Below are 18,747 nucleotides of genomic sequence, written 5' to 3'. Positions count from 1 at the left end.
CCAACCCAATGTAGAGAAACAAATTCCTATTTTTCTGTTGCAACTGATGTGGGTATAGAGCCTTCTAAGGTGGACTCTCACAAGATGTCACAGGCTTAGACCCAATATATGAATATAGGGTCTAATATGAATGGAGTAGGCTTACAAATAAAATTATAATGAAAAAATAAAATGTGGTCCCAGATAACGGGAAATTTCTTGTGAGAAGTGTGCTGGACAAATGATGCCAATAATTATATACTCATTTTCATGAATCTGCATCTATCTAAATCTTATAATCAGACATGCAATTAAAATAACCACAGGTGCCTAAATTTGGAATATTCTATTAAAATAAGTGTATATCTGGATGAGCAATCTTTCAATGTTTATGTTTTTAACCTTTTCGGAAGATCAAAGATGAGGGTAAACAGTGTCAGGAATTTTGCAAGTCATATGAGACCTGACTTTCTCAAGGAGAGTGCAGATGGTCTAACATTGGTGTAAAAACAGTGTAACTACTTCCCAGGCTGATTTATTCTTTGAACTGTATTAAACTGACTTGTTTACAAAACTAGTTTAAATTTGGGTAGCTTGGCCAAGGTTTAAAGTTGACATTCAAAGGAAAATAACATTGTCTGAGCCCAATTTTATTTCTTTATTATGCATAAAGACCTGTTAAAATTTGAAGTATTATTTTTTGTTTGTTGTTTACATTAGAATTTCAGATCTAGCCTACCATGTTTTTTCTGGGAGAATCTATTGACAATCGGAGAATAAGTAGCATTATTACCTCACACTCACATGAACCAAGAGTGTGGCCAGCTAAGAGATGTTCAACTAGACTATTAAAAACTCTGGTTTTGTTATTATTTAGTTATTTAACTGCAATAACTGTCAAAAGATGGGAGAAAAGATTTCTTTGTGAAATCTTTCTCTGTGTGTTTTCATTAATTTCAAGACCAGAAGAGACCATTATGATCATCTAGTTGTATAACACAGATCTAAAGTATTTTTGGAGCATATCACTTTGAAAAACACCCAATTTTGATTTAAAAATGGTCAGTGATATAGAATCCACCACAATCTGTGGTAAATTGTTCCAATGATTAATTACTAGATGGTTTTCTTAAATTATATATTATAAATAATAATCCTCAAACAGCAAACATCTTAATCATATTAATGTTTTTGACAGGGTAGAAGTGAACTTGCATTGCTACTTTGATGGGCTGGTTGCGTATTGTGGCAGCATTAAAATCAGTGCAGCTTGGTCTTTGCATTTCTATAGCCTTCTTTAGTTATGTCTACACAGGGGACATTTTTGAAATATTCCCACTGGAACATCTGGGAGAGAGAACCATTTGGAATTTTTGAGTAAAGTTCCATAGTGAAGAAGACAAGGCCAAACTGCAACCTGAGTGCCCAAGGGGTTTGGTTGGTGGGGGTGGGACCAGGGTTAAGGTTGTGTGCACTTTCCATCCTTTCACATCTCTGTGGGAGAAATAACCATGGAGAAGATGTAACTGTAGCTTTGAATTTGCTCCTCGCATTTAATCCTAGGGTAAAGGCCCCTTGGGCTGCAGCTGGCAGCAATTGCCACCTCCGCCCTCGTGCTGCCCGCTGCCTGGGCCTGCAGACTCCGCAGTGGGACGGTAGGGGGCGCTGCGCCGCCCTCCCGCCTCCGGACTACATGTCCCAGAATGCAGCTGGCGCGGGGCTCCGTCTATAAGTAAAAGCGGAAACAAAAGAGCCAGCGAGTGAGAGCCGAGAGGATCCGGTCCCGGTCCCTCACGTCCTGAGCCCGGCCTCCGTCCGGAGCGACCGCACGCGCCCAGCTGGGGAGTAGCCGCCCGCCGCCGCCTCCCAGACCCCTGAGCCGGAGCGCGTCCCCGCCCGCAGTATCGCCCCCCATGGCGCTGAAGCGGATACAGAAAGTAAGTGCGGCCGCGCCGGGCCCTGCAGTTGGGCGCCGGGCCTGGGGCTGAGCCGCGGGGAGCCCGGGCTCCGTGGGAGCGGGCGGAGGGCTCTGTCGCGGGAGAGCGGGGCCACAGGGGAGGTGCGAGGGGAAGGGAGGATCGTATTGTGAGAGCGGGGCTGGTGCGGGGAGAGGGAGGCTCTAGTGTCGGGGAAGCGGTTATGGGGGAGAGGGAGAACTGCAGGGAAAGGGCTACATGGCGGGGGAGCTGGGGAGAGGGAGGATCGTGCTAGAAGGGAAGCCGGTGGTCGGGGAGAGGGAGGATTGTATCGGGGAAGAGAGGCTGGATGGGCGCCGAGGAGAACGTCGTGTGTCAAAGGGTAGAATAATGGGTGTTGGATCTTGGCTGTAGTTCTGCTCCTCGGCGTAATGGGGCTTTCATATCTTTGCTGTACCAATGGGGATATCGGTAGTTTATTGCTTCTGGGAGACTGTTCTTTGTTTCTCCTCCCCCATGGAAGTGGAATGTCAGTCTGTAGGTTGGAGGAGGATTACCTGTAGCACAGTATAGTAATGATGCTTCGCAGCTGCATGGCAATCTGGATGCAGTTTAACATTAACCTTCACAAGGCCCAGGTGAGGTGGGCAGTTACAGTTATCTTACAGCTGGGGAAACTGAGGCAACAAGCAGTTGAAGGCTTGCCTATACAAGGGAAATATTGTGTGGTGCTGACAGCAGGTGTCAACAATGCAGTTTAGTTGCAAGTGTAAACAAGGGGGAACTGTGTTCAGTGCCACTTCAGAAACTGCTTTAATTCTGGTATGGCCAGTGACTGGCCTGAGGTTCCTCAGCAGGTCAGTGGCAGAGCTGAGACTAGAATTTGGGGTTCCTGTTTCTCAACTCTTACCTTTATTCACCAGAAGATCATGTTGCTTCTAGACAGGATCATTGTTTTGGTGGAGGGGTCACAGCAGTTCTGATACATCCTTCATTAATCTCAGAGGGACTTTGTATGGGTCTAATTCGTCTTGTTCCCCTCGGTAAGAATTGCTCTCCTAAATCTCTGAATGTGATAGAAACGTAAATAAGAGCCTGCTCAGTAAAGCAGCTTGCTATGTACTTCAGTTGATCATTTCCTTCCCGGTGTTGCATACTGTGTGCAAAAGCTAGCAGTGTCTCACTTTGAAGAAAGGGGACTCTCTTACTTAGGCCATGTCTAGGTTACAAGTGCTACAGTGGCACGGCTACAGTGCCATAGTTACGTTGCGGTAGCATTGTAGTGTATATGCTTCCTAGAGCAATGGAAGGGGTTTTCCCGTCGCCTTAGGAACGCCACCTTTGTGAGTGACGGAACTTATCACACCCCTGAGCACTATAATTATGTTGACGTAACTTTTAAGCGTAGACCAGACCTCAGGTAGTCCTGCCCCAAAGAGCTTACAATCTTTTTGCTTTTGCTCTATTTGTACAGTGCCTAGCTTAATGGAGTCCTGGTCCATGACTGAGACTCCTAGGCACTTTGATAATACAAAAAATAATAATTACTAATAAGCCACTTAAGTGCCCTGCTGCTGCCACATTAGGTCCGACACAACTGCAATGGAAACGTAGCTGCTACTAACCACTGTGATGCCTTCCTGGCTGTCATTCAGGGTATCTTGTCGTGGTCTGTCTGAGGAGCATGTTTCTATCTGGCAACTTTATCACATGAAATATACAACCTGGACATCTAGCAGGAACTCTGCACCAAGGAAAGAGCAGTCCAGGTCAAGGCACGGTTGTTATGTCAAAGCAAAGTAAGCATAAATGTAGGGTTTTGTGGTTTAACGAGGGGGAGGGTGTAGCAGAGGGAGAATTCTTTCAGTCATTTATACGTTAGGCACCAACAATCAAGGAAACAGCATGTGTGTAGGATATCCAATTTTTAATTTGTCATTAATGTCAGGAGATTGATCAAACTTACTATTGACACATTTCTTATCTTGAGTGTAAGGCTATACTGTTATGACTAGGGCTCCACGTTTGTCATGGAGGTCACGGATTCTGTGACTTCCTGCGACCTCCGTGACTCCTGCAGTGACCCATATGGCTGACCCCAGGGTTGCCCGAGCAGTTGGCTCCAGGGACAGTCACACCTGCCACTGCTGGAGCGTCTCTACAGCCCGCCACTCAGGGTCCCACTGCCGGAGTGGGTCCGGTGCCGGCCTCTGCTCTGGCAGCTCCGGGCAGCTGGCCCCGTGGACGGCCCAAGCAACAGCCGATGCAGCTGGCCTTGGGGACTGCCTGAGCAGCGGTCCTAGCAGTGGCCAGAGTGGCCATTGGCCTCCTTGGGACTTCCTCTACAGCGGTGGCCAGAGCTGCGGCTGGTGCCACCCCGCTCCCTCCCTGTTCCCCCCCCCCCCCCCCCCCCCCCCCCCCCCCCGCGGGCCCCCCTGGGGCAGCTGCTCCCAGTGGTGGCAGCACCCCACCTAAAATTCAGTCAGGAGTATTCATGGTATAAGTCATGGACAGGTCACAGGCTGTGATTTTTTTTTGTTTCTTGCCCGTGACCTGTTCATGACTTTTACTAAAAATACCCGTGATTACATCATAGCCTTAGTTGTGAGCCACTAGGTCAAAGGTAAAGTACCATCATATAAAGTACAGGTATCAGGCTATTATGCTGATGCAGAAATGTTATACTTACAACTTTAACATTTTGAGAACATAGCTAACTAATCCTGGTTTTCTTTCCAATAATGTTCTATTGTCAGCCTATTTGGCCCTTGAACATATCACAAATGAGTTTGTAAATGGCATCTGTAAATGTCAAGGATTTAAATGAGAAAATTTCTTCTAAAAAAACCACCCATCTTTCTTTCCCAAATACTACTTGCCCTATCAGAGTCAGTCTTTCATTGCAACAAAAGAGATGTCTGTTATGAAAGGTAAGAAACATGGGTGCTCGGAATATTTATATGTATAGCTTATCTAAGGTTATAAAACTGATATGTACTTCATCTTGCTATTGTTGATGCTGTGAAATTAGTGTGTTAGATGAAAACAACACACTTTTTGCTCTGTTCACATGAATAATTGCTTGATTTCTGCATTACTTTACGGTTGATGGTGGAAATGGAGGTTGGTGGTTCTGTAGTATCCAATTAACATGCTGTTAGTGAAGATATGACTTCAAATGTACCAACTGCTGAACGTAAAATCAAGAGATTATAGCAAAGGTTGGGAATTGTGAGATCTAAGTCTGTTCTGCCACAGACTGTATTTGTGTTGTTGAGCAAGTTATTTAACCCTCTCTGCATCGTTTTCCTCTCTGTAAAATGAAAACAATTCCTGCCTACCTCACATGGGTTTTAAGGTTCATTAAAATGTTAGCATAGTGCTTTGAGGTCCTTGGATGAAAGGTGCTTTATAAATGCAAAGTATGAGTGTATTTAAAGTTGTTTTGGTGTTGCTCTAGTACTCTTTTAACCAGTTGCTGTCCTCGTTACAAATTGGGACTACTTTAATGACAATAGCCAGCACGCAAGTGGGAATGTCGGAATTGCTATCTTGGATCAGGTCCATTTAGTTCAGCATCCTGTCTCCAACAGTGGCCAGTATCAGATGCATCAGAAAAAGATGTAGGAACTCAACAGTGGGCAGATCTGGGATATTTTGCCCCCCATGTTAGGTCTCATCCTGATCTCTAATATATGGAGACTGACTCAAACCCTGAAGGATGAGGCTTAATATCCCTCCCCAAATCATCATCAGTCATGATAATTCTGGTTGATCATCTTATCCATATAAATTTACAATCCCTTTTTGAATCTTGCTAAATTTTTGGCCTGAATTTCTGTGGCAATGTTACAGTCAAATTACGTGTTATGTGAAAAAAGTATTTCCTTTTATCAGTTTTGAATTTGCCATGTTTTGCTTTCTGTGAACGACCCCTTGTTCTTGTGTTATGAGCCAAGGAGAACAGACACTGAGGTTTTCAAAGTTTGGATCGTGACCCAGTACTGAGTTGCAGAATGCAAGGCACTGGGTCGCTTTGCTCAGCACCCAGGGACCCTAGTCGCCGGCCAGTAAAAACTAGTAGTCCCTACCTGTTCTGACACCATGGTGGACCCCGGAAGCGGCCAGCAGCAGGTCTGACTCGTAAGGGGGGGGAGGGGCCACGAGGCTTTGCACCAGCTGTGGGGGTGGTGCCTGTGGGCAAGAGCCGTGCGGAGCTGCTTGCACGCCTCTACCTTGGAGCCGGACTTGCTGGCTGCTTCCGGAGCACAGCACTGTGTCAGAACAGGTAGGGACCAGGAGACACTAGAGATAAGCCTGTGCCCCAATCCTCTGCCCCAACCCTGACCCCCCCCGCCCCCCCCCCGCAACCTGGAGCCTCTTCCTGCACCCCAACCCCCTCATCCCTGACCCCACCCCACCCCAGAGCCCCCTCCTGCACCCTGAACCCCTCATTCCTGGCCTCCACCCCTGCACCCCAACCCTCTGGCTCAGCCCCCTCCCAAACCCCTCATCCCCAGCTCTGTTGAATTTTGGGCATCAACAATTTTCTTCAACTGGGTTGCCAGAAAAAAAGTTTGAAAACCACTGATTTATATCATTCTTTATCGTATATACTTTTATTATGTCTCCTTTCTAAGATAAACAGTCACAATCTTCTCTAATCTTTTTTTTTTTTTTTTTTTTTTTCCATACGTGAGTTTTGCCAGGCCTTTTCTGGACCCCTTCTCATTTCTACACTTTTGTTTGTGATGGGTTGATCAGTACCGCATGCAGTAATCCAAATGCGGACTGCAACATTGAATTTTACATAAAGGAATTATATTTTCTGCATTAATCTGCATCCCATTCTTTATGTATCCATCTTTTTTGAATCTTCCTTGTGTTGGAGTGAATACCACAACTTGTATGGTCAGAATATTTTAAGGAATAGCATCTGTTAGGTGCTTGAATGACTTGTGAATAAATTTGCACACTAAGAGCTTGTGCTGTGTACCTTATTAGTATTTCAAAATGGTGGAGATGAGAATCAGTTGGTTTATCTGTAGTTAAGACTATCTTAACTACACAATTGTTTTTAATCTGAAATAACTGAAGAAATGCCAAAGGAGGAGTGTGATGGGGTGGATGAGGCCCAGAGGCCCCCTACTGGAGGCCTCAGAGTCCTGCCACACTCGTCCCAGATACGGAGCAGTTGGAGAGGCTGTCCAAACAGGCTAGAGTGGCTGCAGGGGAAGCAGCCCAGAAGGGCCCTATAAAAAGGAGCTCCAGAGACAGTTCAGTTCCTTGCTGGAGCTAGAGGAGTGCAGAAGGGCTCCTGGCTGGCAAAGGGAACTGCAGCACAATGGACAGTTCAGTGCTAGTGGGGAGCAAGGAAGAGCTCCTGACTGGCTAGTGGGCCTGATCTTAGAAGAGCCCTGAGCTAAGGGTAAGGCATTGGTGAAGGCTGGGGCTGCAGGGAAGTGGCCCAGAGAACTGAAGATAGTTTTACTAAAGGGACACAGTGGCACGTGGCTGCTATTCTGAAGGTTCCTGGGCCAGGACCCAGAGTAGTGGGTGGGCCCTGGTTCCCCCCATAGGCCATTGGGAAATGGCCTACAATTGGACATCAGTAAACCTCCAGAAGGGGACTGAATTGTCAGGATGCCCAAGCTGAAGACTGGGGCCAAACCAGACTAAGCGGGCAAAACCATTGCCTCCAGGGAGGAAGCCCTGCGGATACAGCTCGATGGCAGGGCTGGGACTGGTTTAAAGACTGCAGACACACCCAACCAGAGGGGGCGCTCAGGAGAGGTGGGTGCCAGCCCTGTTACAAGTAGATATGGAAGGGAAGCTGAAGTTGGTAGGTCCAAAATTAGACACCTTTTTCTTCTAGTTTGGGAAGTGAAGATGGTTGTTTTCTCAGGTCTCTTTCCTCCTCCCCCGCCCACTTTTCCCCTGAACACCTCACCCTCTGGAAATTTAAAAAAAAAGGGGGGGGGGGAGGGGGGATTTTGTCATCAGCCAAGCTTCATGAATGGTACTACAATAACAAACTAGCATGCATGGATGAGAAAAATGGTAAGGAAACAGATTTCACTTTCAAATGGGTCATTAAACTAAGGGAAAACCAGTTAAAAAAAGATGAAATACCCTGACATTGTCTCCTTAAATGATGTACAGTTTTCCTACATGATTACAAAACCTAAAAATACTAACTCTAGGTGAAGGTATCTTATAAAATTTAGTTTTAAGTTGGCATTTTTAGCCCATCTGAGAAGATGACAACTAGAACTCAGTGACTGTTCAGGTTTACTGTAAATGTTGGTGGTTGTGTTGTGGGGCCTTAAGTCTATGGGGGTATATAGAGGGCTCTGAGCAGATAGAATACAGTGAGGTCTTCATAGCTTTAGCAAGTACCTCAAAGAACTCTGGGAAGAACAAAGGGCTGGCAGATAATGCAATGAAGTCACTTAGAAATTCATGTCTATATAGACATACTGTCTCTGGCTAAGCTTGAGTGTTCTTATGACAGCTAGAAATTTTATATCTTAAAAATAGCTATGGGACTTGGGAAATCTGTGAGATCAAGTGTCTGCTCAGATTAATAGTTCTAATAACATTTATGTTAATGATGGCAGTATCTACTAAGGAAATGAGCTGTAATATACAGTGAACATTAGTAAGTGAACATATTTTCTTATTTTTTTAGTGTGTGTTGGTACTCTAACATCTCGCTAGTATCAGCATCATAGTTTCTGCTGTACCATATCTTTTTCTTGCTGATCTATCCCGTAACACTGTTTCCAGACAAGGCACTTTTCAGAGGTGTACAGCACACAGGCTCCTAGAGCAAACTAATACCTGAAAAGAGGTATTCTACACCGTGGGAGAGCTATAGCCAAACCAGCCAAAAGCTAATGATCAGGAGATAATTGTAAATGAAGGATTCTCGCATATTAGTGAATAAGTGAAGGCAGAACAGTAAGGCTTGTCCATTGTGTCCTCACTACTAGGCTGAACTTCACCAGTTGCTCCCAACTCTGTGACAAACCTGTCTTGAGTCCCTCAGATTTCCCTCGCTGTACTCCAGAGTGCATTTTAATCTGCCTCACACTAATAGGGACCCCTTGACTGCCTCTGGTCAGTGATCTGCTTTGCCATAGGACACAAGGGAGTTGATAGATTTGTGTCATCAAAATCATAGATTTAGACTGCACAATGTCTGATCTACACTGGAAGCTCCTTGGGACAGGAACAGCATCTCCTATTATCTGTGTACTGTGTAGCACCAAGTACGTAGTCAGCACTAAGCAAATAAAATATATACAAAATTCACTTCTGAGACTCTTGATGCTTGTAAGTTCTAATTGATTTCATAATGTATAGTAATGTGCTGCAGTGTAAACTAGACTTGGGGGTTCTGCAGATGAGTCTTCTGTAATTAGCAAATCTTTGAAAATTGGGGAGAGGCTACCACTGTTTGGTGCTAAGTATGAATATGCATGCTCTAAAGTCTTGCTGTATCTAATGTTAGGTAGCTCAGTGAATTTGTTCACATGGCTCTTCTGTGGAGAGCTGTTGTCCTACGGTTGGTGCTCAGAACCCTTCATTTTCATCTCTGTTCATGGACTTCGGTTATCATGTATTATAGGGTTTGTTGAGAAGACACTTCCTTTATAAGCTACTATTTTTCCAGGGCTTACCTCTAGTGATCAAGAGGAAATGCGGTTTCTGATGCTTGTTCATAGCTCAAACTTAATTATTTGGAAATACTTGAAAAATTCTTTTTGGCTGTTCTTGTTTTGAGTGTGGAGGAACTTGGATGTATTTTACTTCAGAAAAATTATTTTTGAAAATTTAAATAAGTGGCTTTTGACACATTTTTGAAGTAACTAAGTTTAAAAATAAAGGGTGTTGTAGTCTTGTAGTGTACACAACTTTATTTTTTCCACTAAATTGAAATGTAAAGAGACGTTCATACACTTAACTGTCAGTGAAATAACACATCTGTGTTTCAATATATAATCACACGTGCATACAAATGATCAAACATCATCCACTAATTTGAATCTTACAATTCAAAAAATGTTTTCATTTGTTCCTATAAACTAGCAAAAGTAAATATAAAAAGAAAGCAAAATTATAGTTGCCAATGTAAATATATAATTGTGAAATTCTAAGCCATAACTCTGCTCCAGGTCAATCAGACATTTAACCTAACAGTAACATACATGTGTAGGGGAAAATATTGTCTGTTGAGAACCATAATCTAAAGTTTGCTCATTAATAGTTTTCTTTGTATTGAATTATGATGCACTTGTTGGATGATAAAAATAATCTTGGGAAAAAGGTAAAAAGTTTTATTTAAGCAACATGATATGAAGTGTTACTTAGTCTGTGTTAGGTTTCTTAAATTCATGGAGAATTAAGAATCATTACATTTTAATGTTAAGAGTATAAGCAGTGCATTTAGATACTTGTGGGAAGTTAATTTCAAAAGCAGGTAAACCAGTAGCTGTCTAGGGGGAATCAATAGAAAGTGAGGTTGTGATATATAATTACACTCAAGCAAAAAAATAAAAAGTGTAACTATAGTAAGCATGGGACATACACTTTGATTTTAAATATTGGGGCAAGGAGGAGGAAAAGTGGGATATCTAATCTCTTTTGGTATAAAAATTCTGAAAACTAATCATGTTAATGATGTTGGCTGATGGCACGGACTTCAGTCTTTTGTTAGTCTTTCTCTTCAGCAAAAAAGATAGGACTGTGTAAATAGAACACTTCTTCGAATCCAGAAATTCTAGGGCTGATCTCATATTAGAGTATCTGTACTAAAGGATTTTATGGCATGTGCCCACATTATCAGAACAATTGGTTATAATAACCGATATTGAAAGTACAATTTAAAATGAGCTATTCATCTTAAATGTTTCAGCAGTCTTTTTGTAATGAACCAGTGGCTAATTAAGCATGCTGATTGAACACTGACTTCTTAGAATAGGAGATGGTGACACCTTATTTGAAGGGAATATTGCATTTAATTTCTTCCCATGAAGTGAAAGTAACTATAAATTTATTTTAATTACAATGCAAACAAGAAATGCAATGCTTCAGAAACCCCTTATCGCTTGCTCAGTATACAATAGGCAGTGCCTCCATCAGCTGAAATGTGTGAATCCAGTGCTCATGCCCTTGGGTATCCTTTGTTGTTAATAAATTACTATAGTCTCACTTTAAGAAACAACTAACTTTATTTTCCATCCCAAAAATTTGTTCATGAGCTCTTACACCCTTGGCAGCTATTGAGTTTGTTTCTACGCTTTTTAATTTATATTCCGTTTTTATTAACTGAACATGAATACAGTAGGCACTGATAGTGGCTTTCAGCAACAGCAGGTGGTTACCCAGCAGGAGTGTTTAAAAAAAGAGGGTGGTTGTCACAACCTCCAATAAGGAGGACTGTTGATAGTAGCTAGGGACAAGGAAGACCTATGCAATATTCCCCTTTGGAAAGGCTATATCTAAGGACTAAAATAAAAACATGAACAGCAAGGAAGGGTAAATTAGCCAAGATTGACTTTATACCCTTTCGTAACGAAAAATATCATACTTGTAAAATACTCTATGAAGATTTCTGTTCAATTTTAACCTTTCTTGTTTTGTAAGTAATACTGAAAAATAAGATTTACGAAAGTAAAGAAGCTGTTCATCCAGAAATATCAACGGGAGGCTAAATTCCTTTAGCTTTCAGGTTCATTTATGAGTATTCTTAATAACAGTACATTTGTGGAGCACCTTTTGGGAAAATCAGACATTTTACAAACTAGTTTAAATCAATTAATGTACATGGATGGATGGGGCCAAGATTAGGTCATGCAAAACATTGCAAAGTTAAAGGAACACGCAGTTAAGCATTTAAAATTTTTCCTTAATACTTTAAGTAATTGAACTTAAAATAATACTTAATCTTAATTTTTTTCATCTTACGCTTGACATTTCACTGTAGAATTGATTTATTTATAATTTGCAGATCTATTTTACATGTCAGTAGCACAGTACTGCAGTTCTTGAGTTGCAAACACTGCAGGGAATGTTTATCTATTTGGGAAAACTTTCCATTTTCACTGGCACTTACATTTCTATTGTTTTTTGGTTTTAAATGTCCTAGATGTCTTATTTTAATCTAAGTATGATTAGAACTGAATTTGGCTTGATTCTTAGTTATCTCATTCTTCCTCGTAAATATTTTTAATCATTTACAATATTTTCATGTTTTTCATAGGAACTAAGTGATCTGCAACGTGACCCACCTGCCCACTGTTCTGCAGGGCCTGTTGGAGATGACTGTAAGCTCTTAATAATTTACTGCAAAGGTCTTAGTATATTTTTGTCAGTTGAGGGAGGGGAAAAATTGTCTAAAAACTTAATGTGTTTTGTCTTTCAGTGTTCCACTGGCAAGCAACTATTATGGGACCTGTAAGTATGTAATTCATATAATTGAAATAATCCCAAACCCCTTAGAAAGTAGGCCTGAGGTATTGACTTTTCTGACTGTGGAAAGGATTCATTTCATACGAGCATTTGCACACCTGTAAGCACCATTGTCTTGGATTAAACTATCAGATATTCAGGTTAAATATTTGGGGGAAACTTTTTGCTATTGTAGTAGTTTAGTACTTAGAGTATTCTACATACTCCACCTACTTTGTTACACTTAACTTTCACTTTCAGTAAAACTTAAAAAATCCCTCTTTTTCCTCTTGAAACTAAAAACAATTTAACCGTAAACAACATCAGTCTACATTGAACCTTTGGTTTACTGTTCTGTTTCCTAAATGAAAAGCCTGTTGTGTGTTGTTTCTTTTTTTCCCCAGGGATGATCAGTTAAATACTGTTATATGTTAGCTTCATCAGTCCAAATGGAAAACCATTATAGTAATTCATTTAGTAGTTCTAAATAGAATTGTCGTGGCACAGGGTGCGCTTGAGCCTTTAAAGGGTTAAAGTTCCTCCCATTCCTGTGATGTGGTTCTACCAAAAACAGAGCAATGCTTTGACTTGTTGTACAGCAATCATGGAAACCATAGGCTGCTGTATATAATGGATCTGCTTTCCTCAGTCTGAAGAAGGTCTGGAAGATGTTAGGATTTGCTGTAAGACTCTCTCCCCAGTAGGTGGTTAGGGAAGGGCAAAAGTGCTAACTTTGTCAAAGGAAAAGTGCTTAAGAACAGAAAGAAGCCTGAAAAGGAAGCCTGAAGAGGATCTGAGCAAAGGACTATTTGGGAGAAATATATAAAGAGTGAACCTCTGAGGGAAGAGATGTTTTACCCAGACCCTGATAAGGGGATCATAGCCCAGATGTCTTTCCTTTTGGACTTTTTGTTACCACAGAGAGAGGATTTTTGGTTCCGTTGGAGGGCTAAGCCATCGAGCCAACAGGGGAAACTGAGGCCCTAGCCAAATCTGATGACAAGAAGGTGAGCAGCAGCATTACATGGTGAAAAGGAGAAAAAGGGAGTTGTGACTACTCTGGGACAACTTGTTTTAGCATATTTAAATACAACTCCTGCCTCCTCAGGAAAAGGATTAGGTCTTAACCTACCAATGGAACATTAGAACCTGTTGTCTGACACTGTCTCTTGGTGGTTTTATCCGACTTGCCACTGACCCATAAGCTCTGTGACTGACTGACTTGGGCCTGCTTTATCAATAGTGGATTCATATTCACATGAGCTGAAGCTACCCTTCTGGTTTAATGACTGCTTCCTTTCTTCTACCCCCTTTGCACTACTGAAAGGTGAACGGCAAAACTGTGAAGGGACGTAGAGTTCCGATGAAATTTGTGTGATGAATGTCCCCATTAACAATGCTGTGAGGCTTGTTCAGCACAAAAAATGGAGGAAGTGGAGGAAATCTTTTAAAAGAAAGCTAGAATTTGTCCCAATAGTGAATTACCTTGATGACCTGAATAACACACACCCTCATCCGGCTCCGCGCCCTTTACAGTTCACCTTTAATATCCTGTAGCAGAAACATTTTCTCTCCATGTATTGAACTTGCACAGGAATGAAGATATACTTATCTAGTGGAGAATGGGAACAGATCCCTTTTCAGTCCATCTTCCATCCATATCTGGCATTAGGGAAGGCCATGATATTCGCATAGTGCACTTGATACTGGGAGACATATGAAAAATGACATATATTTTCAATGCTCCAATTTCCTGCTGGACTGTAGAAAGCACAGGACTAAAATTCACTTTCAGAATTAATGTTCCATGTCTGGAAGTAGGATGACTTGTATGCTACTTTTGCGTCCACCCAGGGTAAATATTGCACACTGATTGTTTCAAATGACAAGTCTGGAGGGGTAAAGTATCTCTCTAGATACTAACTTTCAACCAGTAGCTAACTTTTACAGGTACAGTTACAACAACAACAACAAAAACTAGGGCTGTCGATTAATTGCAGTGAACTCATACAATTAACTCAAAAAAATTAACTGCGATTAAAAAAATTAATCGCGATTAATCACACTGTTAAACAACAGAATACCAATTGAAACTTATTAAATATTTTTGGATGTTTTTCTACATTTTCAAATATATTGATTTCTGTTACAGCACAGAATACAAAGTGTACAATGCTCACTTTATATCATTTTTTATTACAAATATTTGCACTGTAAAAATGATAAACAAAAGTATTTTTCAGTTCACCTCATACAAGTACTGTACTGCAATCTCTATCGTGAAATTGTAACTTGCAAATGTAGATTTTATTTTTATTTATTTATTTGGTTACATAACTGCACTCAAAAACAAAACAATGTAAAACTTTAGAGCCTACAAGTCCACTCAGTCCTACTTCTTGTTCAGCCAATCACAAAGAGAAAGAAAATTGTGTACATTTACGGGAGATAATGCTGCCCGCTTTTTGTTTACAATGTCACCTGTACGTGAGAATAGGCGTTCGCAGGGCACTTTTGTAGCCAGCATTGGAAAGTATTTACGTGCCAGCTATGCTAAACATTTGTACGCCTCTTCATGCTTCAGCCACCATTCTGGAGGACATGCTTCCATGCTGATGATGCTCGTTAAAAAAATAGTTTGTTAATTAAATTTGTGACTGAACTGCTTGGCGGAGAATTGTGTCTCCCCTGCTCTGTTTTACCCGCGTTCTGCCATATATTTCATGTTATAGCAGTCTTGGATGATGACCCAGCACATGTTTGTTTTAAGAACACTTTCACTGCAGATTTGAAAAAATGCAAAGAAGGTACCAATGTGAGATTTCTAAAAATAGCTACAGCACTCGACCCAAGGTTTAAGAATCTGAAGTGCCTTCCAAAATCTGAGAGGGACAAGTTGTGGAGCATGCTTTCAGAACTCTTAAAAGAGCAACACTCTGGTGCGGAAACTACAGAACCTGAACCACCAAAAAAGAAAATCAATCTTCTGCTGGTGGCATCTGACTCAGATGATGAAAATTAACATGAGTTGGTCCACTCTGCTTTGGGTCATTATCGAGCAGAACCTGTCATCCGCATGGACCTACATCCTCTGGAATGGTGGTTGAAGCATGAAGGGACATATGAATCTTTAGCACATCTGGCATGTAAATATCTTGTGACGCTGGTTACAACAGAATGACAGGTGACATTGTAAACAAAAAGCAGGCAGCATTATCTCCTGCAAGTGTAACCAAACTTGTTTGTCTGAGCGAATAGCTGAAGTAGGACTGGGTGGACTTTATAGGCTCTAAAGTTTTCTACGTTTTATTTTTGATTGCAGATTTTTTTTGTACATAATTCTACATTTGTAAGTTCAACTTTCATGATAAAGAGATTGCATCCGATGAAGTGAGCTGTAGCTCATGAAAGCTTATGCTCAAATAAATTCATTAGTCTCTAAGGTGCCACAAGTACTCCTTTTCTCTTCACTTCAGTACTTGTATTAGGTGAATTAAAATATACTATTTCTTTTGTTTTTTACAGTGCAAATATTTGTAATAAAAATATAAAGTGAGCACTGTACACTTTGTATTCTGTGTAGTAATTGAAATCAGTATATTTGAAAATGTAGAAAACATTTAAATAAATGGTAATCTATTGTTTAACAGTGCGATTAATCACAATTTTTTTTAATCGCTTGACAGCCCTACAAAAAACGTTAGAGTTCATAATCTAACTATTGGAGCCTTTGTGTAGTGTTATAAATCAGGGTACAGTATGTGAGTTGTAGATTTGGCAGAATTCTTTTTTTTATCATTTTGACTGATAATTATTTTAAGCATCTTTTTATTTTTATCAATTTAAACTTTCACTTACCTGGTTAAGGTAAAGCTTTCAAACCATTAAAACACAAATTGTCAATATCACATGTCAAAATATACAAAGAGAATATCTTAAATCAAACTCTCATAAGTTCTCAAGCAGCAGTTTTCTCAACTTGTTTATCTGTACGTTTTGATTAGTATTGATGGAAATATTTTTTGTTGGTTTGTGTGTGTTTGGTGAAATCGACACTTACCAATAAAAATCTAATCCTTCCAAGCCTAGTTATCCAACGTTAAGCGATTAAGTAAAGGATTGTCTTCATTCTGAATTTTTATATGTGGTACATGCCAAACACAGTGTAAATTTGTTTTTCCTTTTCAATGTTAAATTTGTTTGATCTTAAAAGCTTTTAAGATGGACAGGTCCATTTAGTATGCATGCAAACTGTCATCTTATTCCTAGCTAGAAGTATTGTGACAGCCACTTTTGGTTTGGTATTATGTAATACTGACTTCTTAGCAGTACTGTTTTCAAACTTTTCTCTTACTGAAAAATTTCTTCATTTGAAATCTTTACATGAAGTGTTCACATGGCTTTCCCTATGGCACTCTTTCCTAAATAAGTAAAAATGATATTTATGGTGATTTTTAAGATTTTTTTTTTCCCCTCTCCTCCAAAACAAAGAGCAACAGACCACCTTAGATCTATATAGGGAATCTGAGAAGCCAGTGTACTTGCACTATTTTGTTGCAGGCATCAGATTCCTAGCAATTACATTAAGGATACCAAAGAAATTTGAAACTATTATTTTTTCTTAGAAGTCACAGGGATGCTTTAGCTTTGAGGCCCTCAACCACCTAATCTTGGGGTTTTTTTCCTTCATAATTATGAAAATGAAGGGTTTCCTCAACAGATGACTGCAACAGAAAGATATTTCTCTTTTAACTGTGTGCAACCTGGACTTAAACCTGTGCACATGTTCTCTAACAAAATGCATGTTCACAGATTTGTACAGGTCACAAAGATGTTGTGTGTTTTAAAAACTCCCTGATGTCGTCATGATCAGCTGAGTAATGCTGGAAAACCCTACTCTTTGCGCCTGCAAAGAGAAATCCCTTCCGAAGGTAAGTATATTTGTGGCTTAAAGCTGGAGGAAGGCCCTGATTGTAGCAGAGCAATTGTGGTTCTGTTGCACAGAGGGCATGATAAGGAGGGCCTGCGCAGAGGTTCTGTGCTGCCATGGAACTGAGTTCCAGGAGCACTTCGCTGCCTGAACATGCAGGGGAGCTAGCTTGGAGCTGGTGGATCAGCAAGTAAGTAGATTCACCAGCCAAACATTCTTCCTTCTCTCTTTTCTCCCAAAAAGTGACGTTCAGTAGGGTGTGGGTTTCTGCAGTAGTGGTCAGGGATGGCTCCGCTGTTGCTCCACAGCCTTGGGGGAGGATTCCATCCCTCATTGTCAGCCGCATGCCTTCCCAGCACAACGCCCGCATACTTGGGCTGTGTGTTGGTGAATAGATTTGGTCCAAAGTTGCCATAGTTTTGAGAAGGCTCTTTAAATTCAGAAAGGACCCTTAAAAAAAACCCAGTAGCATAAATCCTGTTTTTTGTCTTTTACAGCCTGATAGTGCATATCAAGGGGGAGTGTTTTTTCTCACAGTACATTTTCCAACAGACTATCCTTTCAAACCACCAAAGGTAAATACTTAATTGTCCTAAAAGTGTTATAACAAGTCCTAGGTTAGGGCTTTGTTTCTGTGTCTTACCTGTTTAAAACCCAATTTTTTGAGTTAAAAGCAACAAAGTCAAATACCTATTCATATTGATTAATATAGCAGACCAAATGTTAAAACTGGGTTATAGGGTCAGATATTTGTACAATAGGCTATGGTTTGAGCATTGGCCTGCTAAACCCAGGGTTGTGAGTTCAATCCTGGAGGGGGCCATTTAGGGATCTGGGGCAAAAATTGGGGATTGGTCCTGCTTTGAGCAGGGGGTTGGACTAGATGACCTCCTGAGGTCCCTTCCAACCCTGATATTCTATGATTCTATGATTAGTGGTGATAAAAGTCCACATTGTGTTACTTCTGTGAGTGGCAACTCTAAAAATAAATGACTGGATATTAAAGGGGCAACACTTATGGTGCCAGTTGTAATAAGCAGAGCTTGAAGCTAACCTCTTTGTTTGTTGTTCACAGATTGCTTTCACAACAAAAATATACCATCCAAACATAAACAGTAATGGGAGTATTTGCCTTGATATCCTGAGGTCACAGTGGTCACCAGCTTTGACTGTATCAAAAGGTAACTCCATAGATGTGCTAATGATTTTATGCATCTGTAATAGTAATGATGGTGAACATTTTGATGACAATATGGCATTTTTAGGTCAGCCTTACTGTGTATTCCTACACTGACAGTAGCTGAAAAACAGCAGTAGCAAAGGGTGGGAGTAAGAACTTTTATCCTACACAGTATTTAAATGGGAAATTCCACAAGATTCCTGACTCTTTCAGATCATGCAACCTTTTTTACACTTCAGATGTCACATTAGACAGTGAGTCATATGTATGACTAGCAACTATTATTC

General features: G+C 40.9%; 1 protein-coding gene across 4 annotated transcripts in view; it reads left to right on the top strand.

Annotated features, from left to right (window-relative positions):
• The first annotated feature begins 1,706 nt into the window (after positions 1-1,706).
• The window catches only part of UBE2D1 (ubiquitin conjugating enzyme E2 D1), a 25,197-nt gene continuing 8,156 nt past the window's right edge, over positions 1,707-18,747 (top strand). Inside the window, exons 1-6 of one of the 4 annotated variants that reach the window (XM_037905345.2) lie at positions 3,597-3,694; positions 12,163-12,226; positions 12,325-12,356; positions 17,163-17,281; positions 17,778-17,855; positions 18,356-18,461. In XM_037905345.2, coding sequence (XP_037761273.1) covers positions 17,231-17,281; positions 17,778-17,855; positions 18,356-18,461 — 235 coding nt within the window. In that variant the 5' untranslated portion in view covers positions 3,597-3,694; positions 12,163-12,226; positions 12,325-12,356; positions 17,163-17,230. Of the gene's footprint in view, positions 1,917-3,596; positions 3,695-12,162; positions 12,227-12,324; positions 12,357-15,921; positions 17,282-17,777; positions 17,856-18,355; positions 18,462-18,747 lie in introns of those variants that run through there. The other 3 variants (XM_007060664.4, XM_037905343.2, XM_037905346.2) reach the window with 3 other exon arrangements.

Source organism: Chelonia mydas, chromosome 7 (assembly GCF_015237465.2).
Source record: "Chelonia mydas isolate rCheMyd1 chromosome 7, rCheMyd1.pri.v2, whole genome shotgun sequence".
Taxonomy (NCBI): Eukaryota; Metazoa; Chordata; order Testudines; family Cheloniidae; genus Chelonia; species Chelonia mydas.
This window is presented reverse-complemented; position numbering and strand designations above follow the sequence as displayed.